General features: G+C 55.5%; 4 protein-coding genes across 8 annotated transcripts in view; 2 read left to right on the top strand and 2 right to left on the bottom strand.

The window, feature by feature from the left end:
• Positions 1 to 97: 97 nt before the first annotated feature.
• Positions 98 to 6,927, top strand: LRRC47 (leucine rich repeat containing 47). Of its 2 annotated transcripts, XR_012632006.1 has the most exons (8): positions 98 to 743; positions 947 to 1,390; positions 2,086 to 2,202; positions 3,401 to 3,516; positions 4,011 to 4,113; positions 4,544 to 4,633; positions 5,551 to 5,922; positions 6,413 to 6,927. XR_012632006.1 is itself a non-coding variant. In XM_074892617.1 (7 exons), the coding sequence occupies exons 1-7, from the start codon at positions 114 to 116 to the stop codon at positions 5,788 to 5,790; spliced, it is 1,740 nt and encodes a 579-aa protein (XP_074748718.1). In that variant the 5' UTR covers positions 98 to 113; the 3' UTR covers positions 5,791 to 6,927. The 2 variants fall into 2 exon arrangements, 1 of the variants encoding a protein (XP_074748718.1); XM_074892617.1 differs by having other exon boundaries at positions 5,551 to 6,927.
• An 82-nt stretch (positions 6,928 to 7,009) lies between these two features.
• CCDC27 (coiled-coil domain containing 27) lies at positions 7,010 to 9,995 on the bottom strand. Of its 2 annotated transcripts, XM_074892622.1 has the most exons (7): positions 9,512 to 9,995; positions 8,862 to 8,992; positions 8,641 to 8,715; positions 8,148 to 8,360; positions 7,504 to 7,608; positions 7,269 to 7,399; positions 7,010 to 7,123 (listed from the first exon to the last, which is right to left on the bottom strand). In XM_074892622.1, exons 1-7 carry the CDS (start codon positions 9,993 to 9,995, stop codon positions 7,069 to 7,071), a joined length of 1,194 nt encoding a protein of 397 aa, XP_074748723.1. In that variant the 3' UTR covers positions 7,010 to 7,068. The 2 variants fall into 2 exon arrangements, with proteins under 2 accessions (XP_074748723.1, XP_074748721.1); XM_074892620.1 differs by lacking the exons at positions 7,010 to 7,123; positions 7,269 to 7,399 and having other exon boundaries at positions 7,478 to 8,360.
• Positions 9,994 to 18,250, top strand: LOC141953789 (myo-inositol 2-dehydrogenase-like). Of its 2 annotated transcripts, none has more exons than XR_012632007.1 (9): positions 9,994 to 10,241; positions 10,553 to 11,107; positions 12,117 to 12,187; positions 12,680 to 12,788; positions 13,625 to 13,755; positions 14,045 to 14,152; positions 15,163 to 15,281; positions 15,991 to 16,438; positions 16,772 to 16,895. XR_012632007.1 is itself a non-coding variant. In XM_074892618.1 (9 exons), the coding sequence occupies exons 1-9, from the start codon at positions 9,994 to 9,996 to the stop codon at positions 16,918 to 16,920; spliced, it is 1,647 nt and encodes a 548-aa protein (XP_074748719.1). In that variant the 3' UTR covers positions 16,921 to 18,250. The 2 variants fall into 2 exon arrangements, 1 of the variants encoding a protein (XP_074748719.1); XM_074892618.1 differs by having other exon boundaries at positions 15,991 to 16,147; positions 16,772 to 18,250.
• Positions 18,251 to 19,696: 1,446 nt separating this feature from the next.
• Positions 19,697 to 26,644, bottom strand: part of TP73 (tumor protein p73) — a 31,231-nt gene continuing 24,283 nt past the window's right edge. For both annotated transcript variants that reach the window (XM_074892616.1, XM_074892615.1), the window contains exons 5-14: positions 26,121 to 26,307; positions 25,897 to 26,012; positions 25,354 to 25,463; positions 24,813 to 24,955; positions 24,282 to 24,370; positions 23,849 to 23,973; positions 23,401 to 23,555; positions 23,175 to 23,307; positions 22,225 to 22,318; positions 19,697 to 20,626 (exon numbers count right to left, since the gene is read on the bottom strand). In XM_074892616.1, coding sequence (XP_074748717.1) covers positions 20,306 to 20,626; positions 22,225 to 22,318; positions 23,175 to 23,307; positions 23,401 to 23,555; positions 23,849 to 23,973; positions 24,282 to 24,370; positions 24,813 to 24,955; positions 25,354 to 25,463; positions 25,897 to 26,012; positions 26,121 to 26,307 — 1,473 coding nt within the window. In that variant the 3' untranslated portion in view covers positions 19,697 to 20,305. The remainder of the gene's footprint in view (positions 20,627 to 22,224; positions 22,319 to 23,174; positions 23,308 to 23,400; positions 23,556 to 23,848; positions 23,974 to 24,281; positions 24,371 to 24,812; positions 24,956 to 25,353; positions 25,464 to 25,896; positions 26,013 to 26,120; positions 26,308 to 26,644) is intronic.

The following is a 26,644-nucleotide window of genomic DNA, read 5'->3' on the forward strand; positions in this document are numbered from 1 at the left end:
GGCCGGGGCGGGGCCGGGCGGGGCTCGGCGGGGCCGGGGCGGGGCCGGGGCGGGGTTCGGCGGGGCCGGGCGGGCCTTCCCGCGGCGGAGGGCGGCCCCGGGAGCGCGGCGCCATGGCGGCGGCCTGGCCGGAGCTGGAGGCGGCGGCCCGCGAGCGGCGGCGGGAGCTGTCGCTGCCCGGGGCGGCGGTGGCGGAGCGGGTGGCGGCGGGCGGCGGGCGGCTGCCGGCGGAGCTGCTGGCGCTGCCGCTGCTGCAGTCGCTGGAGCTGAGCGGGTGCGCGGCGCTGCGGGAGCTGGGCCCGGGCCTGGCCGCCGCCCTGCCCGCCCTCCACACGCTGGTGCTGAGCGGCAACGCGCTGGGCCCCGCCGGGCTGGGCGCGGGGCTGGGCGGGCCGCTGCCGGCCCTGCGCCTGCTCGACCTCTCCGGGAACGGGCTGGAGGCGCTGCCCGCCGCGCTGGGCGGGCCGGCGGCGGGAGCCGCTCCCGAGGGACCCGCGGCCTTCCCGCAGCTGCGCAGCCTCAACCTCAGCGGGAACCGCCTGCGGGAGCTGGGCCCGGGGCTGGCCTGGGCCGCGCCGCAGCTCCAGGCGCTGCTGCTCTCCGGGAACCGCCTGCGGGCCCTGCCCGGTGGGCTGCTGCCCTCCCCGGCCGCCGCCGCCTTCCCGCTCCTCAGCCGTCTGGAGGCGGCCGACAACGAGGTGGTGGAGCTGGGCGCCGACATCGCTGCCCTCACGGCCCTCAAGGTGGGAGCAGGCCTCGTCCCCTCACGCCCTCGTCCCCTCACGCCCTCGTCCCCTCACGCCCTCGTCCCCTCACGCCCTCGTCCCCTCACGCCCTCGTCCCCTCACGCCCTCGTCCCCTCACGCCCTCGTCCCCTCACGCCCTCGTCCCCTTCTCCCCTCATGCCCTCATCACCCGTCCCCTCACCTCTCTGTCTTTCTTCCAGAGCCTGGATGTGGCCAACAACCAGCTGAAGGAGCTGCCCGCCGCACTGGCTGACTGCCCCCGGCTGAAGGAAGCCAACTTCAAGGGCAACCAGCTGAAGGACAAGCGGTTGGAGAAGATGGTCAATGGCTGCCAGACGAAGGCCATCCTGGAGTACCTGCGGGCTGGCGGCCGCGGGAAGGGGAAGGGCGAGAGCTCCAGGGAGGAGGCCAGGAAGAAGAAGAGGGAGAAGCAGCAGCAGAAGAAGGACGACGGGGAGCAGGACGAGGTGGAGGAGGCGAGCAAGCTGCTGGTGAAGGTTCTGCACGTCTCTGAAAACCCAGCGCCTTTAGTGGTCAAAGTGAGCCCGGGCGTCAAAGACGTCCGAGCCTTCATCGTGTGCTGCGTGCTGAAGGGAGTCAACCTCAAGCCAGGAAGTGCTCTGAAGAGGTTCCTGTCCGCACAGGTAACTGCTGCCGTTCGTTTGCCGCAGGAGAGTTGGAAATGGACTGTGCTGGACTCCGGCCAGCAGATAAGTTTCTGAAATTTAGGGTGAGCTCTTGGGTGAGGGGACGGCAGCGCGGCGTGGCCTCTGCCCGCGACGTGCTGCCTGCTCAGGCCGTCACCAGCAGAACTGGTTTTCCCAAAGAACCCAAACGAGCTCAGATATTACCATGAGAGGGCGACGAGCACACAGGCGTTTGCTTTGCTGCTGTACCACCAGCTTGTTAGTGCTGCGGAACCTGTTGAGGACTAAACCCGCATCCACGCCAGACGTAGCCTGGTTTGGCTCCAGGTCCCCTGATCCGAGCCCAACCCTCCAGCCGAGGTGTGGTGACCAGCCTTCCGCCTGCCAGGCTGCTCGCCCATCCCTTAGATGTCGGCGTTCGCTTCCTTCGGATTGCGGGACGCGCGCGTTTGGGATTGGTTTCTGGTTTAAAACTGTTCATCTGCAACTTGAGAAAGATGTTGCATGCTGAGCTTCGCTATCTTTGCGTTTGGATTGTAATTCAGATAAAATACTTTCGCAGGTGAAGGGCTCCATTTAATGCAGAAGGGTCACTCAGCTAGCTGATAATGCTACATAAAATGCTGAACCCCAGGAGGAATCAATCCTGTTGATGTTTTTGATGTATTCTGATGGCGTTCTTTGTGTTTCAGACTAAACTGCACGAAGACATCTGTGAAAAGCGGACAGCAGCCACAATTGCCACCCACGACTTGCAGCTGATCAGGGGCCCTCTGACGTACGGTGTTCAGCCTCCTGACGAGCTGAAGGTAGGGCCAGTGGCATCGAGGGCTTTTCCACTTTTTTTCCTTTCGTTTTCTGGAACTGTATAGAATGGAAAGAATTTTCTTTCCCTGAAGATCCTAGGAAACTAATTACAGGAACTTTAGTTTAGAATCTCTACTAATTTCCTTACTATCCTGCTGTAACAAGGCCTGCTTGAACAAGCCTCACCAAGCTACCTGCTGCTGCTCCAGGACCAGTTAAGAGTGCTGAGTCTAAGGACTTAATCAGGGAAAGCAGACGTAGACTTTTTTCCCCCTCTAAAACCATTCTGATCTCTCTTAACATGTGCCTTTGCCTAGGGTGACTGAGGTTTCGGTGTTGATCCTTTCTCCCTTGTGGTGTTACCACCTTAATGTTCCCTGGAGGTCCCTGTTTGTTAGGGTGTGCCTGGACTGTCCTGCAGCAAAGCAGGTGCTCGTTGGTGCACCTCGAACGGCAGCAGCCTTCAGGGTAACCTCGTTAAATCAAAGCAGGGTCTGCTGATTGACCCGATCTCATGTTACTGATGTTGCTGCTTTCAAAGAAGGGAAATAAATAATAAATTAAAAAAGCTCGCAGTGCATCTGTGTGACAAGCTCTTAGACTGTACTTGTAACTTCAATCCAGAATATAAAAATTTTATTTCAAATTGGTCATCCTTATTTATTTAGGCCTATTTCAGCATGTCTGTTAATTATCCTCCCTCCAGAGCCCCCCTCACTGAAGGACCGAGTAGTCGGGACACTGTCTGGGGCTGACCCGAAGTTTTTGGTGTATTCTGCTCTCTAGACACCTCGTGTCTGTAACTGTTCTGTGCACGTGGCCTGGTCCTTGGGGATGAGTCCTTCCTTTTCCTGCTGGCTTGCAGAGCCTTTCCTACTGTGACAGGGCAGCAGGTTTTCACGTTATTCAGCAAGTAGTGACGTGAAGGAACTGGCTAAGAAGCTGTCCAGGCCTGGTCGGGTACTAGTGGATGAGCCTGTTTTTCACATGGGTGTTGTAGCTCACACAAAGTTTTAAACTCCGTGTGATCATCGTGGTCTATGTTAAGTAGAAAGCGTGTGGCCACGCTGAAAAAGGTGTTAGGAACGACAGCACACAGAAGTATGGGTGTTATTATTGACCAGCTTACGGGAGAGTTTTAATAACCCCAGTGTCTGAGTCACTCTTAAATCTCAATGTTTGTTTTCTCGTATGGAGTAGATAATGCCCCTGGGTCGAAAGGAGATCAAGGCGAAGGATCTTCTCCGTCAGCTGCAGTTAGAGGCTGAGGAGCAGAGGAAGCAGAAGAAGCGTCAGAATGTTTCTGGACTGCACAAGTCAGTACACTGGTCTTTTGTGGGGTTTTTTCATGTGAATTTTGGTAACTCGTATGGAAAGACAGCACTGACGAAGAGGTGCTCGAATGTTATTAGGAGGCGTGTTCTGTGAGGGTGATGGGGCTGGAAACCCAGCGCGACCCTGGGGACCTGCGGTGAAAAACACTGAGCTGCGTTTACACACAGAGTACCTGGAGTGAAACGAGGTGATGAGCGCCTGCCGTTACTTCTGGCTGCTCCAAGAGTAAATTCTTGTCATCTGACTTATTCTTAGAGGTGACAGAGACATTTAGAATAGCAAACAGAAGGGAAACAGAGGGATGAAGCGTATGTCGTGCGCGTTCAGTGCACTGAGCGAATCAGAGGCGCGGTAAATCTGCACGTAGGTGAGCTCCGAAGCGGAGCGTGGCGCTGGTTTTTGTCACGGTTTTCTGCTGTTGTGTCCAGCTGCTGTTTCAGTTGCTCACTTTTTGCTTCTTTGCTTTTCTTGGCAGGTACCTGCAGTTACTGGATGGCAAAGATAACTACCCGTGTCTCGTGGATGCCGAAGGCGTTGTGATTTCTTTCCCTCCGATAACAAATAGTGAGAAGACAAAGGTACTCCGTTAGTGGAAACGCATTAATCAGAATTAAACAGTGTCTCTTTCCATGGAGAGATACTTGGCTCCAGATCCAAAGATAGGCACAGTTCTGTGAAACTTGTGATTGCATTCCAAATATAAATCTTCAAAGCCTGAACCTTCTCTGCTGGGTTGTCAGATTGAGATGGATCTTGGCGTTGTATTTTCACCTTGGTAAATCTGTCGGGCTCTGGCAAGCTGTTCCAAAGGCACCAGTCTGCCTTTGCAGAGGTGGCTTTATTGAAGGGCAAGAGTATGGCTTTTGACTTGTCAAGAAAGGCAGAACTTTGCCTCTGGTGGAACTGAATGAAAGCCTTTCCTGCAGCTTGTGTACCAAAACGGTGCCAAGAGGCTGTGGGTGAGTGTGCTCTAACTCCTTATGTGCTTTACCTGTGACATTCTTACAGATTAGAAAAGACACCCGTGATCTGTTTCTGGAAGTGACGAGCGATACCAGTTTACAGATATGCAAAGATGTCATGGACACACTAATTCTGGTAAGTAGTTCAGGAAGATAACCCTCTGTTCTTGCTGTGCATCTTTACAAAATGGTTAATTGCTCGCATGTATTGAGAAGAATACAGAAGTTGGTTTTAATTTGAGCAGTATTATCATTCCCTCTCCTTCACTTACTCCTCCATTCTTGCTGTATCACAAAAGGTTTTTATATTCTTTTATATCCTGACTAACTGGCAGACCTCAAAACTCACCAGGGTAAATAATGTTGTGTTACCACAACTGGAGATGCACGGTTTGACTTTGAACGCCTTCCCCTTGTTAGTGATCTCATGGCTTGAGTTGCTGCCAATAAATTCTTTTTGGGAGATTTCTCCCCTCGGCCTTGCCTGGTCTGTCGTTATCACAGAATTACCTCTCAGATATGTACAGGACAGTCTCCTTAAATGCCAGTCAACACGCTTCCTTTTCATTAAAGCTTTCTTACTGAAAGGTTAAAACTTGGGATATGGCAAGTACAGGATAGTTTGCTGTTAAATATTTTGCAAGATAAATATATTTTTTCTCATCCAGTTCACATGACCCTTAGAACACGTTGGTGAAGGCTGGTTTGTGTAGTTGACACCAGCTGCTAACAGAGACAATTTCAGATGCACCAAAAGCAAACTCAGTGGTGATCCTACAGCAGGCTTAAAATCCAGTGCTTTGACAGAGCCCAAGTTCCGTGTTAAACGTAAAAAATTAAACTATTCAGAGGAGCGGGACCTCCTGGAGAGCAGAGCAGTGATAACATCAAAACCCCTTTCTGTTTCCTGGAAGGTTCTAACCCTCTGCAGAATGTTTCCGTGCAGATATTCCAGCAGATGCTGGCCAGATCTGCACCTTGGAAGCAACTTGGAGTTGCTGTGAGGCCTTAGCCACAGAATTAATCTTGTTTTCTGTATTTTGCTTTTAACAGAAAATTGCAGAACTAAACAGATTCACCTTGGAAAATAGGGAAGACTCGGGCTCGGATAACGAATCTGATGCTCTTTGTGGACCAGTGAATCTGAACCCCAGCCAGAACGTACAGGCGATGAATCTTCCGTTGGTAGTGGAGCAGGTTCGGGTGGTGGACACTGATGGAAACTTGAAAGTACTTTATCCTTCAAAAACTGACCTGACCACAGTGTCCTCTCTTCTGACTGTAATACGCTAGCAGCTATCAAAGCTAAGAAAATGGTTCTTTTTTTTTTTTTTTTTTTCTTCCCATATTCAACAATGCAACTTGTACGCAGTGAGGTGGTTTGGGGGTTTTTTTTGAAGAAAAGATGCGGTGCATCCTGCCTGGGTATGTAAAATCTTTCAAGTTTGATCAAGCTACGGCAAGGAGTATCGTGTTCTTTCAGCCTTAATAGAAAGTCATCGGTCTTCTGACAGAGAACAGCATCTTCAAAAGACAACTGAGGGGCAGAGGTGGTGCTGGAAGTCAGAAGGCATTAGCTTGTAGGGAAAATCATTGTGCCATCGTAGCGTTTATACAATGAGTGCAGTTGTATTTTTCTGCAAGGTCCCTGGTTCTTCCTGGCGTGTTTCAGCTGGATGATTATTTTGGCAGCTAAACTGGGAAATCCAGTAGGTGACAGCACTGAAACGCAGTCCCGGCTGTGTGCCAGTCCTGAGGACAGAACGCAAAGCCACTGCGCTGACGTCTCGTTCTGCATAATTTTATTTTTATATCTGGAGTAATTGTGACAATTTAATCGCTGTCAGAACTTGAGGAGTAGGTTATAAAGTGATGGTTTCTGTGTTCAGACATTAACAGAGCTTCCATTTTTAAGGCAGTTGAATTGAGTGGAGGGGTTTGCATGTCCAGTGCGTTTTGGAGCCATCATCCATCCTCGTGGGAACACCAGCTGTGGTGACCGTGTTGTGTACCCGCTGATTAGTGCTGATCGAGGACTGGCTTTGTTCCTGCTCCCGAAGTTCAGTTCCACTCAGAGGGCTAACGCTGCCTTACATCGACACCACTGAAGCTCCCCGTTTCCCCGAACGTGAGGACTCTCGCCCAGAGTGACCCTCCTGGAGCTTTCTGTCACACTCCCACGTGAAGAGTGTTGGGGACACCTTCCAAAATACAGGTAGTCTGAGTGGTTCTAACTGTTGCAGTCTGGGTGACTTTTACATCTGGGCTACTACCTGTGTGAATGCGAACCTCTCCATAAGCTGGGGTGACCTACAGACTGACTTTTTTCTGTTAAAAAATACAGAGCTCTAACTGAACTTCTAGCTACCGTGTCAAATACGTGTTGGGACTTGCGTATTAAATGGAAAAATAAAACTGTTCTTGCGGTCATATGTCGCTGTCCCTTGTTTTGGCATTGGTGAGTTTTCCAGTCGTGTAACTACACAAGCTCACCAAAGCAGCCATCGTGTGCTGCAAAAACGGTAACGCGACGCTTCTTGCTGCGGGTGGCCAGGCGGTCCTTAGCAGTGCTCAGGCCTCCCTCCCAGGTCGACTGTTTCTGCAGCGAGTTACAGTGAGTTGTGCTCTGAGGCGGTGGAAACAACTGAATTAGATATTCCTGCAGGACTCTATTTCAGTCAAATGAGTTTAATTTGTTAGTAAGTCTCAAAACCAAGGAGCGGGGGCATGAGGCTGCTGAGGTGCTCCGCCACGGCGCCTCAGGCTCCTACCTCGCAGGGCTCTTCCTCCTCTCCCTCGCGCTGGCAGGTGATAAAGTAGCGTCCATGGTGTAGAGCGATGGGACCTTGACGCCCTTCTGTCTCAGCATCTGATGGAACTCCAGCCGTTCGTTAATGATTTTCTGAAATGCATACAGAGGTGGGAAGGCATTAGATGGAAGCAGCGCTGCAGAGCGTTCTCGTACCCCCTCAGCCCTCTGCCGTCGGCTGCCTGAGCGCCACGTACCTGCATCGCCTCCAGCACCTCCTCGTCCGCCAGCTCTGCCTGCGGAGCCTTGCTGCCTGCCGTACTGAACGTAGCCTGAATTATTTTGCTTCGGTATCTTTCAAACTTTTGATAAAAGAGGAAAGTAGGTGTGTTTAGTCTTAGGTGTTTAGTTACAGAGACTGCACTGTCAGACTAGTGAATGATGAAAAGGGAAGTCTGTTCAGGGGAAATTAGGGGCAGTTTGGGCTCCACCGCGAGTGCTGTGATAATGATGTGTTTCTGGGTGGACCAAGTCCCTCCCCTAGGTAGCAGGCTCAGTGCTCGCTACCAGGCAGGAAATGCCTTTCAGGGGATACCTGTTACTTTGAGCCTGGAAGGGTATTAGAAATCTGGTGATGAAACTGCTCTGAATTTCTCAAGGGTTTCTGGTATTTGAGGCCCCTTTGCTTTGCAAGTGACATAAGAGCTGGGAAGCCAATGGCCTGAGTTTCTGCTCTGCTGGCCCCGTGGCTGCCAAGGGAAGCCGGGTCCTGAGAGCAAAGGCCTGTGGTGTCCTGGAGCATCTCCTGCTGTGCTTTGCCCAAGAATGTTTCTAAACTTTCAGATTCTCTGCTGGAGTGGTTGAAGTGTCTGCCAAGAGGGAGGCAGGAGGTGGTGCTTACCCTGCTGCTGATGCGCTCCAGTGCCACCCTGGCTTGCAGCTCCCTGTGCTGCAGCATCTCAGCTTGGCTCTGCCTCGCCTCCTGGGCCCGTTGCTGCTCGTGGATGTGGTATCGGCCCCTCAGAACCTCTGCCTGCAGCTGCCTGACCGTCCCCTCTAACTCGCTGATCAGCTTGTTCTGCTCGGCCAGTTTGGATTCTTGCTCTGTGACAACCTGAGGAGATGGATAAATCAGGGTATTGCAGCGAGGAAGAAAGCGAGCGGGCTTGGCCGCATCTTCCCTGTAGCTGGTCCAAATGCTGCTTGTATTTCCTGGGCAGAGCCTACAGGCTAACAGCCTTGCCAGTACTGGTAACCATTATTACTTGGCGTTTTCTCTAAAACTACTGGATTGAGTAGAGTTTTTTTATGTGGCAAACTCCCCCAAGCCCAAAACAAGCACAACTACGCAGCTAACAGAAGAATTTTCTATAGCAGCTTTGCACCAGATTTACCTGTCGCAGACTGCAGTTCTCCTCTATTGTCGCCATCATTTCTTCGTGTTTCCGTCCTTCTCTCAGGCTGCAAAACTTTAGCAGAAAGTTATTTTACAGTTCAGTTTTGCAGTTCCCAGGTGCACCTCCTCTCTATGAGGAAGGGAACTGCTGCACAAAGCCCGAATCCCCCGCTGCCAGCTCTCCTACTGAGCACAGCCACCGCACTCTCGGGGCCGTACCTTGGCAGACAGGGCTTGTAGCTGGTTTTCCTGCTCTCTGAGCTTCTTTTGGAGCATTTCCTTTTCAGACTTGGCTCTCCGAAGCTGGGATTCCTGGATCTCCAGTTGTCTTTGCAAGGAAGAGATGACACCTGTGAAGTTGGAGTACTGCTGTTAAGCAAACTGAATCCCTGCCAAAAGCTTCGTGGCTCCCTCTTTCAGGTAAGCGTAAGCAGAGCTGCTGTTGTAGCCCTCGGGGCACAGACCGTGGGTGAATTTAATGGTCCAGCCCCAGTGATGCTGGTGGATGATGCATTTTGTAGTACTTTGCTGTGGTATCTATTAAACTAACCTCATTGTGTGAGGGCTAGCAGAGCCGGCAGCACAAGCACAGGTTTGCCAGAGTGCTGAAACGCTACTGGATGCCCCGGAATAGTGCTGAGGGCTTCCTCTGCTGGGTTTCCTCATGCACTTCGCTTCCACAGGGAAAGGGGTTTCAAAACAAGTGGTGTTTCAGCCTCGCTCTAAGCGACCGTGGAAAGCAGGAGGTTTTGTGCTCATGAGAACCTAAGCTAGAATTCTTTTTCTAGGTGAAAGGAGCAGAATCGCAAGAAGATGTGAACGTGGGGGCTAGGGCAGCAGCGTGTTTTCTGGACGCCTTCCCCGGGTACCTGTGGCCATGCTGTAGTCATCCCTCGCTTTCTGCAGTTCCTGGCGGAGCTCTGGGTCGGCTCCCTGCGCCTCAGTGAGCTTCGCCTCCCCCCGCGAGGCCCGGCCGGCGCCGCTGACACCGTGGTCGGGAGCCGCTTGACCCGAGCTCGCTCCTTCCATCGCAGAGCGGGGTGAGGACTCCTGGTGCGGGGAGAGGTGGGCTCGGAGCTGGGGCTGGAGCCCCTCGCCAGCGCTGCCGGGGCCCTCCCCGCTGCCCGGAACGGCCGTCTGTCCCCCCGCCGGGAGGGGGGCTCGCTCAGGGCTCGCCAGGGGTTTGCCGAGGGCGGGGGGGGGCTCGCCCGGGACCGGTGGGGGCTCGCCGAGGGCCGGGCCGCGCAGCCTCCGCTTCTCGCCCGGGCCGCTGCGCGCGCGGTTACCAGGCAACGGCGGCGGGGCCGCCACTTCCGCTTCCGGGTGAGGGGGTCCCGGCCGGGCCGCCGCCATGGGGCGGAAGAAGAAGACGCTGCACGACTACGCGGCCGAGTTCTCGGAGCTGGCGGTGAAACGGCACCTCCTGGAGCGCGGCGGCGGCGAGGAGCAGGCGGCGGTGGTGGAGACGCTGTACTGCACCTCCTGCCAGCTGCCCATGCGGGTGCGCCGCGACCGCATCCTGGAGCACCTCTCCTCCGGCCGCCACTACCGCAACCGCCGCCTGCTCCGCCAGCACGGCCTGCGCGCCCCGCTGCTGCTGTGAGTGCGGGCGGCCCCCCCGCGGCTCGGCCCCCGGGGCTGGGGCGGGCTGGAACCGCGGGGCCGCTGCCTCTCGCTCGGCGAGGGGGAGCAGAGCCTCTCCCCCCGGCCTTCGTCTGTGTCTGGCCCCCCCGCAACCTTCGCCTGTGTCTGGCCCCCCCAACCCTCCTCTGTCTGGCCTCCCCCCAACCTTCGTCTGTGTCTGGCCCCCTCAACCCTCCTATGTCTGCCCCCCCCCCCCCCCCCCCCCCGCCCAGCCTTCGTCTGTGTCTGCCCCCCCCCCCGCCCCAACCTTCGTCTCTCTCGCCCAGCTCTGCAGGTCCAGACGTCGGCCCCGGCCTGCCCCTGCAGCTCGACGCACCCGCGCTGCTCTCCCAGCCCTCCTTCATCCTTGCCGCCAGCGCCGGCACCAGCTCCGGCTACGGCGCGCTCCCCTCGCCGCCTTCCTACCACAAACCGCTGGTTCCCCACCGCCCCATCGCCGCCAGCGCAGCCACCCCCGGGGAAGACCCGTCGCCCTCCACCTCTGCCAGCCGCCCCTCAGCGCTTGCCGCCTTCCACATGAGGATCGCACCTGCCCCCTCAAAGCAGGCCGGCCAGAGAGGGGCTGCACCCGAGGCTTCCGACGGCCCGGCACCCGCCGTGCGGCACAGCAGCGTCGGCAGCGGTGTCGGCCTCGCCCTCTTCGGCGTGGGGCTCGTTAACAAAGCCTTGTTTCAAAGCCTGATGGAGGAGAGCGGCTGTTGCTTGCTTTACGTGGTGGAGGATCAGCTGGAGGAGGTGGAGCACACCTTCGGTGCCGAGTTCCTGGCTGGCACCAGGGTGCTGCGGCAGCAGGACGCCGACGTCGCGCTCAACGACCAGCGGTACTGTCCGCCGCCGGCTCCCGTGCATGCCGTGCCGCCTCCCTGCCGCCGGGCTCGGGGCCGGTGTCTCCGTGCCAGGCTTGTGTCCCCTCTGCAAAACGCTGCTGCGCCGCAGCGGATCCAGACCGTGCTCGTCCGGCCCCACACGGGGGAATGGAGCGAGACCGAGGGGCTGTTACAGGCTCAGCCTTGTGTCACCTGCCCAGATGTGCTTCACAAGTCCCTGAGCAGCTCAGCTTGACTCCCGTACCCAGAATCGGTGGAAACTTGGAGGAGTTTCATTGCAGGCAGTTTGTTAGGAAATATAAAAAAGCTTTGGTTTCCTCTGTTCCCACAGCGCAATAAGCGACAGGCTTTCCTGCTGCCTGCCAGTTTTTCTGCCTCGGAGCAGCTGGCTGAGCTTGGTGGCTCTTTTGAAGCTGTTTGAGGAAAGCGAGAGTTGGTGTAAAGGGAAGAGTTTGTGGTGTTTTGCTTTACAGTTGAACTGAACAAGTAACGTCTAAGTGATGTGGTTACAGTCAGGTCTCAAATTGGTATTTTAAATATCATTGCAAAAGTGAAAGGCAGAGCTTTTAAGAAAGATGGATTTGATATTAGAAACTAAAGAGTGGTGATAAGCTGAGATGTGCTGATCACTTGTTCAGCAGCTCTACCACATAAATACTTTTGATCTGACTGTGTGTGTTAACTAGCAGGATTTAACTCCTTTTCAGAGGACGCCTTCTCCTCTAAGATGCAGGAAAAGCAATGCAACTCCATTGTGTCTCTTGTAATTTTAACCTTGATATGTCACCCCGTATTTCATCCCTGCAAGCAGGTACCGAGTTCCTTTTATACCGTAACTTGCTCTTCCAGAGCAGTGGGGTTTTATGTCTTTTGTTTTTGTTAACTCATCCTCAAAGTTGAAGGTGGCTGTCATAAAAATAACTAACTGAAAGGAGCTTTTGAGCTTTGGTCGTTCTAGTGAAAACCTTGTCTTCACTGAAGATCTTTCTTTTGACTTCTGCAGGGTCTCTGGAGCCATTATTTGTTCACCACCCGAAGAAGCCTCCGAGATTGTAATAGACGCTTTACGGGCGGGTAAGAGGAGCAGCTGCAAATTCAGGTTTTATCTGTAGTCGGTAGCACAGGTTGGGGCAGAGCTCGTCTGCTTGCTGAAGGCTCTCCGTGTGAACCCTGTCTCATTTCAGCAGTGTCCCGTGAGTTGTGCAGACTATCTAATTGCATAATGGAAGAGAAATTACTCTGCTGATGACGCTGATGTTAATGGCTTAATGCCAGCGAGTTCGTACTGGGCTGGTCCCAGTACGGCCGTGCGGAGTGTCCAGTCCTAGAAGTAGCACTGGCACTGAAAGGAGAACTGTCTGTCAAAGCAGTCACACTTCTTGAGGTCCATAACCAGCTCGTAAAACCACAGCTGGGGGCCAAAAGGGAATTGGTAGCATCAAGAAGTAAAAAGCCATGCTCCAGTTCCATCAGACCTTCTAGAAGATAATGACATATTGCAAGATAAAAACGCTCTGTGCAGACGGGTCTTGCCTTCAACCCCGTGTTCTGTACCCTTTTGCACAGGAAAAGGTGTATTTTGCGAGAGGCTGCCCAGTTTTGACAGGCAGACAGCAGAAGCTTGTTTTGATGAAGCTGACAGATGTGGAAGACCCTTGGTGTGTGGATTTTACAAGTAAGACCAGCGTTTTTCTTCTGATTTATACTTGAAAAGAAGCGCGTGCCTTCTGAAAGCAGCACTGATTCCTCAGGCTTTCCTGAATTCGTCCTCAAATGAACTTACTCTCACTTCTGCTTGTTAACGTTGTTCATCTGGGAGTTAATTGGATTGGATTAATTCTTCATGCTTAATGGGGATGAAATCTAGCTGTCATGAGATTCAAATAAATGTTTGCTCAAGTGGACGCTAGTGGAACTCAAACGATGAAGCTTTCAGGATGTGAAAGCTCCACACTTTTTAGAATGGCCAAAGGCAGATGGGGTCCATGTCTCTGCCATCCTTTTGAGGTCTTGCAAACGCTAGAGCTCGTTGGAGCTGAGGAGGAGGAAATATTCTGACGTGCCGTGCTGTTCTGTGAGGCAGTTTCTTGGCCTGTGGTTTAAGGATGTTTTTCACTCACAGTTTTTTGTGCATGTACAGCCACCAGGTCGGGCAGATCTGTGACTGAAGTGTGCGTAGGCTGAGGGGATGTGGGTTGTGAGTAAACACGTGGCCGTTTTGTGCTCCTCTGCTGAGAATTGTTAATTTCATTGCAAATAAAACTTCTTTGGACAAGTATATATGTATTTTGCAGACACTAATTTGTAACTACACAAAGTACCTGCCCTAACGTTTGCCCCGGGATCCGCAGGTCCGATCCCGGCCGTAAGGTCGAACCTCAGCTGAGGTTTGGGTCAACACTCAGCTGAACGTAAGCTTGTAGGTGGGGCTTTAGGAAGAACTGTAGGTAATTTACTGGACCTTTAAATGCTTTTAATCCCTGCAGTTTAATTCCTGGCTTCTCTCTGCAGGCGCTTCGACCCAGCGCTGCAGTTCCTCTGCAGGAAGGTCCGCGACAGCCAGGCGCTGGGGAGGATCCACCGCATCTCCACCATCAGCAGCGAGTACCCAGCAGCGTCCCTCAGCTTCCTCAGGACGTCAGGTAGCGAGCGGCTTCTCAGAAGTTCTTCCCCCAAGGACTGGAAATGTATCTCGCCCCGGGTTCTGGCAGCAAGTCCCCTATGTCTGCGTAGCCTCAGGCTGCATGGGTTTTCTTTTGAGGAGCATTTGCTTTACCAATCTTTACTTTTGTCGCATTTTTCTGTTTGCTTTTAGTACTAGTTTCTTCAATGTAGGGTGCTTTTTATACCGATCTCGGTGCAGTTCAGAAATGTACATTGACTGTGGGTTTTAAATGTGGAGACCTTAATGCCCAGTTTTGCTTCTTCCAGGCGGAATTTTTTATAATGCTGCTGTGCATGATATAGATATTATCAGTTTGTTGTTGGGAGAGAGTGCACCAGACACAATATTTTCACTGGGGCATGCATTCTGTGCAGGTAAGAATAAATCTTTTGATATTTTCTTGTGTACCTCTGGACATCAGTACTAAAATTGGGAAGAAAGAGAGTGTGAGAGCGTGGCAGCCGCGACATAATTATTCCATCATAGAACAGTTTTAAAAATAGTCTAGTGAAGAGAAGGCAGGTTTGTAAAGAAGTTGTTTTAGGCAGGGTATTTAGTGCTGATTTCTGAATTTGGTCACCTCCCTGCTGACGTGAAGCGGTTGCTGTCGAGGTGTCCCTGGGCTCTCTGTGGCAGTCGAGGGATATCGAGTTTGCCCTGTGAAAACCAGAGTGCAGAAAACAACGAGCGAGGCTCGGTGCTTACAGGAATGTCAGCACAGTCTCTTTCAGTTCTTTGCTTTCTCCAAGTTCTCTGGCACTTACCTGTTGATCTCGGCACAGCTAAAGGTGTGAATTCACTCTGGATCCTCTCAAGCTGACGGGCACGCTCTGGGTTACCAGACTAATTTAAACTAACCATAAAACTGGAAGCTGCCACTTTTTAAATGGGAACGCAAAGTTTTAATTAAGGTAATTGCAGCTGCCGCCGACCTTGGCTGGCTGTTGTTAGAAAGTGTGGTGTGCAACGTTACAGTCATTGAAATGCAGCAAACAAAACGCCCCGGGGAGGGTTTTGTACCATCTGCCTCCTTCTAGCTGCGTGCTGGAAGTTGCCTGATCTTGGCTGTAACAAGCTGCGAAGGCGAATGGGGGTTGGAAGAAGAAGCGGCAGCGCCTTTAGGGAGAGCCCCGGGCTGGGAAGGTGGAGCTGAGGCCCAGGGGCCGTGTGTTTCTGCAGAGCTCGTTGTTCCCCCTCAGAAGCGCCGGCAAAGGTAAACCAGCCGCTGTACGTTGCAGCAAGCGCTTCGCTGTCGCCGTTGCTTCCCGCTTTGAAGGTGTCGTAGAGCCCGTGTCGCCTCGTGAGGGAAGAGCAGCGCTTTGTAGTCGTAGTACTTGCTGGTTTGCTGTTCCTGGTGTGAGCCAGCACCTTTTTTATCACTCAGATATGGCCTACTTGAAGGATGCAGACACTGTAGCGGTCAGCATGAAATTTCCTAGCGGAGCAATTGTAACTTTGGACGTCAGTCAGCACTGCACTAAACGCTGTGATCAGCGACTGGAGGTGCGTTCTCCCTTTGCAGCCGGGTCTGTCCCCACGCCGCAGCCCGGCGCGAGCTCGTTGCCTTCTCCTGGGGCAGCCCGTCGTGCCCCATGCCCGCAGCCTGCCCGAATCACCGCTGTGCCTTGGGATTGCTTGTCTCTGTTTAATCTGCAGTCCGCTGCCTGAATCTTGCCTCTGTTCACGTGTGTCCTGGTGGGGCTGCATGTGCTCATACTAGAGCAGAAATCGGTGTCAGCTCTCCTGAGGCTGAAATGTCGCACAGCTCATTTGTTGTCTTCCCAGGGTGTGTTTAGGTGTGTAGGAAGCCAAGAGTTAAGGGTATTAAAGGGGAAGAAAAGTGTAAACTCAGAGGCAAATTGTCTGTAAATCCCTAAAGTCATGAATTATAACAGATGCGTGGGCTGGATTTGGGGAGTAATATCTGTTAAATACTTAAAAAAGGAGCTTTGCTCAGATGGAAAAAAAAAAAAATGGACGTATTGCATGAGCAGAGCCACTGTGCTCCAACCCGTACCCAGTGTTTTCTGCCGCGTCTGATCCGTGCAGGGGCTCTGTTGGTTGTAACTCCTAAATTTTAGAAGTGCCTTTTCTTGGTTGTACAAACCAGGGCTTCTGTAGACTAGCCAGGTGTTTAAGCTCAAAAGCACGATAGCTTAAAAACGTTCTTTTTTTTTTTTTTTTTTTTTCCCGTTTGCTGCCTTCCGTGCAGGTTCATGGTTCTCAAGGCACGTTACGGGTCGATAATCAGAATCCCCTGGGGATTACGGAGCACGGGACCTCGGTGTCCGTCTGCTCGCAGACCCAGGCCGAGCGCTACAGGGATGCCCACAGGGAGCTTTTCCGACACTTCCTGAGAACCCTGACAGGTAGGACGAGGCTCACGTTAACGGCCGGCGTCGCTTTGGGTTTGCTTTCAGCGAAAACTTCCCTTCAGGAGCTGCTTCAGTAGCCGTTTGGTGTTTGTGTCTGAAACCCCAAGAAGAAACGAGAAACCAGGGGTGAGATTCGTCGTGGTTCGGTTTAAGCCGGTGTCGGGTTGAGCGCGGTGAAAACACACGTGGGGTGGTCGGTCTGTGAAGGAGCTGAGGGTTCGATGGAAGCGCCGGCAGCTGACCCCCTCTCAGTAGATGAAGAGAAACGAGGCCGCTTGGTTGGGGGTGAGCTGCTTCTCTCACTTTCGGGTCAGTGAGAGGGGTGAGGGATGGAGTGTTGGTCTGAAACTGCGTTCTGAGAAGAGCTGAAAATCGGGAGGGGAAAATTACACTGGACCTTGCTGTTGTTTGTAGCAAGGAGAGCCTCGCCTACAGTCCTGGCTGCCCAGAAGGAAGGAAGATATTTCTGTTCTGGCTGCGCTGACAAAAAGACAGGATTTTGGTCACAGGACAAGAAGGAGAAGGGGCTGAAACTTTCTTCTTCTTAAAGTCTCGTGCCGCGAGGCAGAGCAAGCGACGATACGTGTTTCATCTGGTGCTTCGTTCCTGTCCCTGCAGGCAAGGAACCCCCCGCGATAACCAAAGAGCAGTTTCTGTGGACGATCCAGGTGGCTGCAGCAGCCGAGCAGTCCTGGAGGAACGGCTCCGCCGTGGACCTGCGCAGCGAAGCCGTCGCGCCGTCCGTAATCAAGACCGAGATCGTGTGATGCGCGTGGAGGGGAAGGGTAACGTGAAGCTCTGCCACACCGAGGTCTGTCCACCTGCCGACGTCTCCACTGTCACCTTAAAACAAGACTCGTGGTTTTGACGTTTCACCGGGAGCGCCCAGCAGACGGAGGCGCCTCTGAGCCCGAAGCGCTCGGCGCGGAGCCTGCGGGGGTTTCTGAGCACGTCGGCCGGAGCCCTCGAGAGATTCCGGGCGGTTTCACCCGGGCGGCTCCTCCTCCTGGGGAGCTGTTTTCTGGGGAGAAGAGCGACGCTCCTCGGGCCGCGCTGAGGCCGTGACGGGGACAGGACGGGGCGGGCGGGCGCCTTCCTGGCAGCTCCGCGAGCGGGAGGATGCGCTGCTGCGAAAAACTATGGGAGCGTCCCTCTGCGCCGCGCTCGCCTCCCATCAGTACGTGCAGGAATGTGACTCCTGTGCTGAACTCGCCTCTGGGCCTCCTATTTATTGTTTCGTTCGTTGTTTTTACTGGGTTTTCTAAATCTTTTTTGAGAAGAGGTTATGATCTAATTTTCTTGGGGAGTGGGGAAAAGAAAACGCAGGGAGGGAGACCTCCGGCCGCCCGGGCATTAGAAACGTCGTAGTAAGACCCTGAGTTGAGCGACAACGCGCGTGGGCGTTCGGGTACTCGACGCTGGTTATTAAAGGGGTTTTTCAGGATGCGATCTGTGAATTCGTACGGGGGCCCTGGACGGCGCCTCAGAGACACGCGGCTGCTGGGCGGGTGATCGGGCTGCGCCTCGGCTGGGTCACCCGAGGCAGCTGGCAGGAGGCTGTTGTTTTCCCTGTTTTAAATGCAAATGCTGTATGTTAACATTTTAGTAGCAAAACTGAACTAATAATCAAAGTTCCCCGAGTGTTGAAAGGGCATCTGATGGCGTATTTTAAAGGTGTTTGCTTTTACAGTCCAGCAGATTTGGAACATCCACTACAGAAGGAGCAGAGGCAAGTCTGCTTTTAAACCAGGTTCCTCGTTCCTTTTAGTCTTGTCTGGAGCTTATTGGGGGTGTCTGGACTGGACTGTTCTTGTCTGTTTCCCACACACCAGTTTTCAAGATCTTTTGAAAGGTTTTTTTTTTATGGTATTAAAATAACTTCTTGCCTTGAGTGTTAGCTTACAAACGACACTTCTTGCAAGATTATTTAGTTCGATCGATTTCCAGTTCCTACCTATGGAATATATATTGCTAAAAGTAGAAATAGCGGTGACATTTATAACTAAAGACAATTCTCTCATGGAAACTTTTTAACGGTGTAATTTTTCAAACACAGAAAAGCTATGTCTTGACGATAAAGGTTGCTATCAATTTCCATCTCTATTTTCTAGTCATTTATTGAAAAAACAACAGTTTTACCTATAAAGAAGTAGGTGTTTGCCTCTCTACTCCCCGTAGCAGTTTGTCAATAGCGAGCAGGTTTCTCTTGGCCGTGGTGGGGTTCACCGGCCTCGTGCCTGGGCAGCGGCTCCCGCTCTGCGTCGCTTCCTGGGCGCTGGGTGAAGCGAAGCAGCTCGGGCCCCTCGAGGTCGCGCGCGTGAGGCTTAGGCTGGTGTTGGAGGACACTTGCTGTGCGGTGTAAGCCAGGCTTTAGTTGCCGGGTGTTGTGATTCCCACGTGTGCTTTTATTGTGTCACCAAAAAAAAAAAAAAAAGAAACCACAGCTATAAAAATAACACATCTTCCAAAGATAACATTACAGAAGATACCGTTCGTACCACGGTTGGCGTGTGTCTGTTAGTTCTGCCAGAAGAAACCTTAATTAACACTGAAAACACGAAGATCTTTAAAGCCTTAGAGTGCTTTAATGAGCCGTTATCTCAGGCCACAGGTTCAGTTTCAGAGGAGTCGGGTTCCTAACGGCAGTGTTGGGGGCGTTACAGCGGCTCACCCCGGCGGGGAGGAAGAGGAGGTGGCCGCCTCCTGGGCGCTGAAGGCTCGGAGCTGCCGTGGGACCCCGAGGTGGCGGCGGGAGGACCAGGGCCCTGGGGCTGCTGGTTCCGCACCTTCTGAGTTGATGCTGGTTTTCCCCCTGATCCTCCCTTCGGGTGGGGACAGGCCTGCGAGGAGGAGGAAGAGGAGGAGCCGTGAAGACTGTCGTGAAGCAGCGGGATTCGAGCTCCTCTCCTGCTCCACCTCCACTGCTTGGAGGCCCCAGGGTTTGGGGTTTGGGCAGAGTCTCCTCGCTCCCTCCCCAGCCCCAGGGAGGTGGGAGTGGTTCCAGCTCTACCTTCTGCTGGGCCCCATCGCAGAGGCGACGCGTTGGGGTGTCCTGGGTGGGATCCCCGCGGCTGCCCCAGATCCCGCGCGGGGCAGAAGAAGCAGCTCGCGCCCGGCAGCCGCCAAGGGGCCGCTCGGAGACCTGCTGCGCTCTGTAGGAGGGAACACGCCTGCTCGTGTCCTTGCTGCCTACTGAGGTGTTTTCCCAGCATGAAACAACAAATTACGGCTGGAAAAAATGACCAGAAACAGAAAACGAAACTGGAAGGGCCTCACATGGTCACCCAGTCCCTCTCCTCGCTCCAAAGTCGCATCAAATTTACACCTCCTGCCTTCCTGCTCGCCGGGTCAAACCCGGCAGCGAAACGAGCGGGGAGGGATGAGCCTGGGGAATTCACTGGCCTGGCCCCTCCTCTGGAATCGTGTGAAAGAGAGATAGAGGAGGGAAAAAAATAGAGTTTTGAATAGATAAGGCTGGAGACATGATTTTCTGCATGTTTACATGCTAGAACATGAAATTAATTTACTTGATACTATAGTGTCTCAGGAATAAGTATCAATTTTTATAGCTTACATGAAAACAAATCTTTTTCTCTCCTTACAGCACGATGAGTATACTGTATGTACATTTGCTTCTGTTTATATACACAAATATTTAAGTACATGAACACATCGGGAACTGACAAACAGGTTCTTTTCTGCTCTACAGAGAACTGAAGGAAACGGGAAGGTTCTGGCAGTCCGTCAGGAGCGGGTTGTGTTGCTTTGCCTCGGTCACCGGCAGGTACCGGTACAGAAAATGGAGCAGGAAGGGCACGACGTCCTTTTTACAGCGGCCGGGTTCAGGCACCCGGAGACCACGGAGCGGGGGCGGGTGAGCAGGAACGGCGGCTGCTCCTGCCAAGGGGAAATGGCGGCGTCTCCCCGGCGGCCGCGCAGCTCCTCCAGCCCAACGCGAAGCGCCGGCGGGCGCCTCCCCTCTGCCCGGCCATGGCGGGTTCCCCTCCGGGGCAGGCGCCTCGGGGCCGCCCTGTCATTGCAGTTCCCCTCCGGACAACAAAATTACACTTTTCCAGACGCCCGAGGCTGAAAATATTTTTCACAGGGGGTTTCGTTTCCCCCAGGTCTCTTGCTGCTGCCTTCCGCAGCCCCTCAGTTGATCTCCCCCTCCGTGAATTCTTCCTTTATGGACTGTTTGCGGGATTTGCAGTCTGGGAGGTCGAACCCAAAGTCCGCCCACTCGTCGGCGGCGCCGCGGTTGGGGATGGTGATGGTGTGGCGCACGCGGAAGTGCACGGCCTCCATCACACGCTGCCGCTGCAGCTCGCCCGAGCTGCCGATGGAGATGGTGGAGGCGTTGCTGCTGGAGCGGATCAGCTGCTGGGCCCCGTAGTCGTGGCTCTGTTTGAGCTCCTGCAGCCCCCTCCAGATGATCATCCTGTACTGCTCCGGGATCTTCAGTGCTCCGAGATCCTGGAAGAACAACACCGCTGAGGCGCTGCCGGCAGAGACGCCACCGCCGCGCCCCTAAGCTCATGGTTTGGGGGGCGCGTGGGCGCGATGCCTGAGCACCAGCGCGGGCGGGGCTGGGCCTCCCCTGGGCCCCAGCACTGAGCCTGCGGGCGGAGCCCTCACCGGCCATTTCTCGTTGGTAACCAACGGCCCGTTGATCAGTTAAACCAGTTAGACTTTTTTTTTTTTTTTCCCTCTTTTTTTAAGGGGGTGGGTTCACATCAAACTGATGCGCAAAGGGGAGCGAGGGGACCTTTCCCCTTTGGCTGCAGGTTGCAGAGCAGCGCGTGAAGCGTCCTCGTGTCCACTCAGCTGGCGCAGAGCCCTCAGCCGGGCCGGCTTCTCCTCCCGTCCCAGACCAGGAGGTAGGAGCCGGCCCGGGGCCAGCGTCGCGCGGGAGGGCACCGCCACGGGCGGGAAGGGGCTGTTACGCTGCCGCAGCTGTAAAGTGAAGTGAGGTCAATAACCTCAGGACTGGGGGGGGCTGCACCAGAACGAGCAGCGTCGTAGCAGAGAGCTGCCAGAGATCCACGTTAATGCCAGACACAGAGATCAGGGGGGTGTTAACTAGAGAAGACAGCGGGTACGCAGCGATTAGTAATCACAAACGCTGACCGGGACACACAGCTCAGCGATCTGACACGGGTTTTGGCCGTACCAAACGTTTCCTTTGACAGCTTACAGACGGTCACGGAGTTAGTTCAGAAAACGGTCCAAAACCAGACTACGGTTACGCAACTGGCCCCAGCTACCACTGAAAAATCATCGTGTCTCCAACAGCTGCATCGCCCAAGCGCGGTTGCGCGTTTTATTGTGGCTGCCGGGTGGACAGCGGCGACTACAAACTGCCTGGGGGCAAAACGGGATTGGGGCAGGAGCTTTGCCTCAGCCAAAACACCAACTCTGGGGTTTACAGGGCTTGCTGGGCCTCGAAGGGTTTGAGATTATTATTTTCTTTTTCCCTGCTTTTCGTTGGGCTGGGGAAGCTCCTGCTTCAGTGCTGCCATCGCTCAGCACCCGGAGGCTGCGGCAGCAGCTGATGCTCCATCCAGCAGCTCCTCCAGCGTTTGTGGCGCCAGCTCTTGCCTGCCCTGCGCTATTTGATTCCAGGGTTCCCTTAATACAAATGTCCCGAGCTTATTTCAGCCTCTTTTGTCTTAAAGATTAACCAGGGAAGGGGTAAGATCGGATTTAAAACTGGCTGAGCTGCAGTGGGGGGGTTCCCGCTGGCTCGACGGGCTTTGGGTTATTTTGCTGAGCATCTCAGCTGGTTTTTCTGCGTTAGGTGGAAAATCTGGTCTGGGGATCTTTTTGCTCTTTTGTTTCTGAGTCTGGAAGGACCAATTGAAACTATCGTGGTTGCTACCGATGCCTGAGCTATTGCTGAATCCAGAGGACCAGAATGGGTGGATAAATGGAAGGCAGAAATCCGGGGGAGCGGATGTTCTGCGTGATGGGCTGGTGCAGAGTTTTCCCTTTCCTTTAAAACGGTTTTGTCCTGCATTCCAGATCAACAGCTGATAGAAACGTGGTAAGAAAGATCTTCCCAAAGCATTTACCTCTATGGATAGGTTCTGCAGGTGGTAAATATTCTGTAACCCTTGTGAGGTGAAATAGTCGATGCAGTTTGGACACCCCAATCCTGTTAAAAAACTGCAGAAAAAAATTTGGACAATACAGTGGCATTAACTTCTGACGAATCCCAGCTGCGCTCGCAACCGTCGCTGTAGCTGCAAACCGCGTCGGGGGGCCCTGGGAAGGCGGGGGGCTGCGGGGGCTGCGCTGAGCTCGGCTGCCCCCGGCCTCGGCACCGGGGGGCTGCGGGAGCAGCTCGGGGGGCTCCGATGGGATTTTTCTCTGCGGCTGTTGCCGGCCCAAGCGTGACCTCTGTTGCCACTAATAGAGTGAAGCGGGGGGTCACCTTCATTCCTAAAACTACATATTTTTTTCTCCTGATCATCAGAGGTTTCAGCTGAGGAACTTGGAATAGCGTGAGGGAGGTCGGGGCGTGCCGGGGCGCTGAGGCCAGGCTCTGCCACGCGCCGAGGGGTGGGGCCGGGGGTATTTTGACGTCGAAATGTTTGTGGTCTTTGTAAAGACTGAAATGTTAAAAAGCGGCTGCAGGACTGGTAACACGTCCCTGGTGGCAATCAGCCACGCGGAGCCGCTTCCAGATGTTGCTGGTAAGGACGGGGAAGGGGGAAGTTCTCAAAGCTACGTGCTGGTTTGGCGTGTGGGAGAAGACTCTCCTTTGGGGGTCGTTAATTTTGAGTTCAGCAGGGATGGTCACCCGGGGAGAGCTGTGTGAGGGCGATAGTTTCTGAGTGGTGGGCAGCTGGGCTGTGGTTGCTGAGGTGAGAACGGTCTGTGTGACTGCGGGAGCAGCGATTTCTCAGTTGGGACCAGTGGCCAGTTGACCAGTTGCTAGACAGATCGAAGGTTAGAGCGAGGGACAACAGCGAGAAATGTCGGAGGACGAGACAGAGGTGGCGTCGGGCACCTTCCCTACCTGACGAGGCTGGGGTCGGGGTTGTAGGGCGGAGGGGGGGTGCAGTGTGACCCGGAGACCATGGTCTGGGACGAGTGGCCCCCGTTCATTTCTCCGTTGGGTTGCATGGGGTGACTGTTGAGCATCCCTGGTCCTAGAGCCGCCGCGTCAAGGCAACAAAGAGCCGTTAGACACCGCCCTGAGCGTGAGGACCACCCGCCCCCGCCCCGGGGAGCCGCCGCCTTACCCACGGGCCCCAGGCCAGGCGCGGAGCTGGCGCTGTGCGGCGCTGGCTGCCCCACCAGCTGGGTGACAGAAGGCAGCTTGTTGATTCCTCCGCCGTGAACTTTGTTCATGGGTGAGAGGACAGGACCGTAGGAGGAAGGCGGCTGCAGCTGAGTCCTGTGCAGGGAAACCGAGCGGGCGGTCAGGCTGCAGCGGGGGGGATGGTGCCCCCCAGCCCAGAGCTCCCCTCCGGCCCCTCAGAGCTTCCCGCTGAGGCTTCGGGCGGGTGCACCGGCGCGGCCCATGGCGCAGAAAAGCTGCTTTGCATCAGCAGCGGCTCTGTGGCAGTTGCCAGCCCCGGCAAAGAGCCAGGCGTCAGGCAGACGCACTGGGAGCCCGGAGCAGGGCTGCCGGAGGGTCCCAGGGGCGCTTGGGGCTGCTGGAGGGTCCCACGGGGCTGCGGTACTCACTGCCGCTGCAGGAGCTGCTGCTGCTGCTGCCGGTACGAGTCGACCAGCTGCTGCGGGACCAGCTCCACCAGCTCCAGGCTCTCCTTTATCTTCATCAGGATCTCGAAGTTCTCCCGGCCTCGCACCTGGAGGGAGGGAACAAGCCCAGGGCTTCGCTTTGTTCCCCTCCCACTTGGCCACCTTCCTCGCGGCCCCTTTTTCCCCCACAGCCGCACAAGGTGCAATGTCACAGTGACTGCTCAGGGGTCCGGGGCTCCCTTGGACATGCATGTTCACAGATGTTTTCGCTCCGGTTCTCTAGGTCTCCGCTCAGCCCCTGTGCCTGCCACCCCGCGGGACACGGTGCAACCCCATCCTGCCCAGTGTCCCCTCCCTGAGGGGACAACACCGTCCTGAGCCAAGCTCTCACCCGGCGCAGCTCACCGACACTTACAGGCACGTAATACATCTCCTCCTCCCCGTGCCTCCGTTTCTTCACGCTGCTCCCCAGCGCTGGGATGCCCTGGGGGCTCTGCTTGAAGGCTGAACAGGAGAGAGGAGGAGGAGGATCAGGGTGCTGTCCCCAGGAAGGGCAGGGCCCAGCTGGCAGCTCCTTGGCTCCCTGCAGGATTTAAGCTCAAGCCACGCAGGATGGAAGCTGCTCACTCGGGTCCTGGCCCCTTTATTAGTAATAAAAATGAACAAAAACGGTCTGTGGATGCAAAAGCCCTGCACAAACAGCTCTGCGCTCTGGCGGGAAGAAGGAGTGGGTTCTATTTATCAGACTTTAGATTTAGTCGAGGAAGGTCAGAGCATCGTGCCTGGCTGGGGATTTGAGCCCGGATTTCCAGAGCGCGGGGACGGTGTGTGCGGTGGGGCCGGGGCTGGGGCAGAAGCATCCGCAGGGCTTAGAGCAGCCGGGGGTGGCCGGGGGCTGTGGTGGAGCAGAGCCCTGAGCCCTGCCCCTCCCGCCGAGGGCACTCACTGCGTTTGTTGGCGTTGCCATTTTTAGCTGCGTTCTCATTCAGGGCCTGTTGCTCTCGGTAATGGTCCTCGTCGGCCTTCCGGTCCCTGCCGGGACAGGCACAGATCCGTCCCTCGAACGATCTCCTGCCCAGGACTTGGCCGCTGGTGGGAGAGGGCAATCGGTGACCTCGGGAAGCGCATCGCGGCTCCGGCCGGCGCAGGGACCAGGGCAGCCAAAGTCCCTTCCCCTGCCACCCTGTGCAGGGATCGCGCAGGAAACAACGAGTCCCCGAGGGCCTGAGTGTGGGCACCCCCCCAACAGCAGCTTCCCAGGGGAAGAGGAGCTCCCGGGGCAGAGGAAGGCTCCAGCTGCGGGGGCAGAAGCTGACACTGGTCCTCCTGTACCAGCCCCTTTCCCAGCTGGCAGAGAGGAGCTTTTCCCCTGCCACCGGCTGGGGCTGCCCCTGGGGGTGCTCCCTGCAGGGACATCCCTTCCCGAGGGGCCCCAGCCCTCCCGCAGCAGGGGGGGGACACCCATCCCGGCCCCAACAGCCACTCACTCTCTCGTCTCCAGGGTGATGATGATGAGGATGGGCCTCCTGTTCATTCCTCCCACGCAGCTGCTGTTGCACATGAAGTTGTACAGGATGGTGGTGAACTCGGTCCCCACCTGCCCAGGAGGGGAGAGCAGGCGCTGAGCGGGGGGTGATGGAGGCGGCCGGAGGAGTGGAGAAGGGGGGGAGGCAGGCTGGCCCCCCCCAGAGTGGGGCTGGCCCCTTGGCGGAGCGAGCAGGGGAGCAGCAGGGCAGGGGGGTGTGGGGATGGTCCCAGCTGGGAAAAGGGGATGGTACGAAGACTGTGGGGGCTCTGGGGCCCCCCAGGGCAGGACAGGAGGGGATCTCCCTTTGCCCCCTGCTTCCCAGGAACGGGATGCTCTGGGGTGGGAGCTGCCGTGTGCTGGGAGTGAGCAGGGGGTGGTCTTGGACATGCCCCGGCAAGCAGGACCCCCCCACCCTTTGCCTCTTGCGGGTTCCCCCTTGGCCCCAGCAGCCCCGGCTGGAGGTGGGGGTGGTCCTGCCCCCACCCCAGGAGCAGCCGGGTACCTGTGGGGGCTCGTAGGGCACCATCACGCTCTGCCGTCCCGTCACGGGGTCGTCCACGTACTGGGAGAGGTTGTTGCCTTCCACCCGGATGAGGTGGCTGGCGGGGGCTGACTGGCCTGCAAGGCAAAACCCCCTGCCCGCGTCAGGGCACGCGGCTGCCTGCGACACTCGTCCTGGGGACGCGACGGGGGGGACCCCAGCACGGTGGGGACGGCAGCGCTCACCATCGTTGAAGTCGCGGCCGAGCTCGTGGTTGGGGCAGCGTTTCACCACCTCGGTGACATGCTCGGCCTTCTTGTAGACGGGCATGGCCCGGATGACGGTGCCGGGGGGCGGCGGGGTGGACACCTTGATCTGGATGGGACATGTCTTTGCAATCTGGCAGTAGAGTTTCTTCAGCAGGGGGGAGTACTGGAAAAGAAGAGATGCCCGTGAGGTGAAGGTCGCTGGGCCCCTTCCCCGCCGCTCCCGCCCGCGCCCCAACGGGCGTTTCTGCTCCCTGGCTCCTCTCCTCCGCCCACCCGCTGCGACCGAAACACGAACACGGCAGTAAAGCAGCAAATTAAAATAATGACTTGTTATAAAAGCAATTACAACCGATCGGATCGCAGCCGTGCTGGAGGGGCTGTGCCAGCGCCAGACTGCTCCAGGAACCGGCGAGGGAATCGCCCCGGTGGCGCCCGGGCCCTGGGGCCGCTCCGTCACCGATCGCAGTTGCAAACCGCTGGGGCACCTCCCCAGGGCGATG

The sequence above is a fragment of the Strix uralensis genome, chromosome 23, assembly GCF_047716275.1.
Source record: "Strix uralensis isolate ZFMK-TIS-50842 chromosome 23, bStrUra1, whole genome shotgun sequence".
NCBI lineage: Eukaryota > Metazoa > Chordata > Aves > Strigiformes > Strigidae > Strix > Strix uralensis.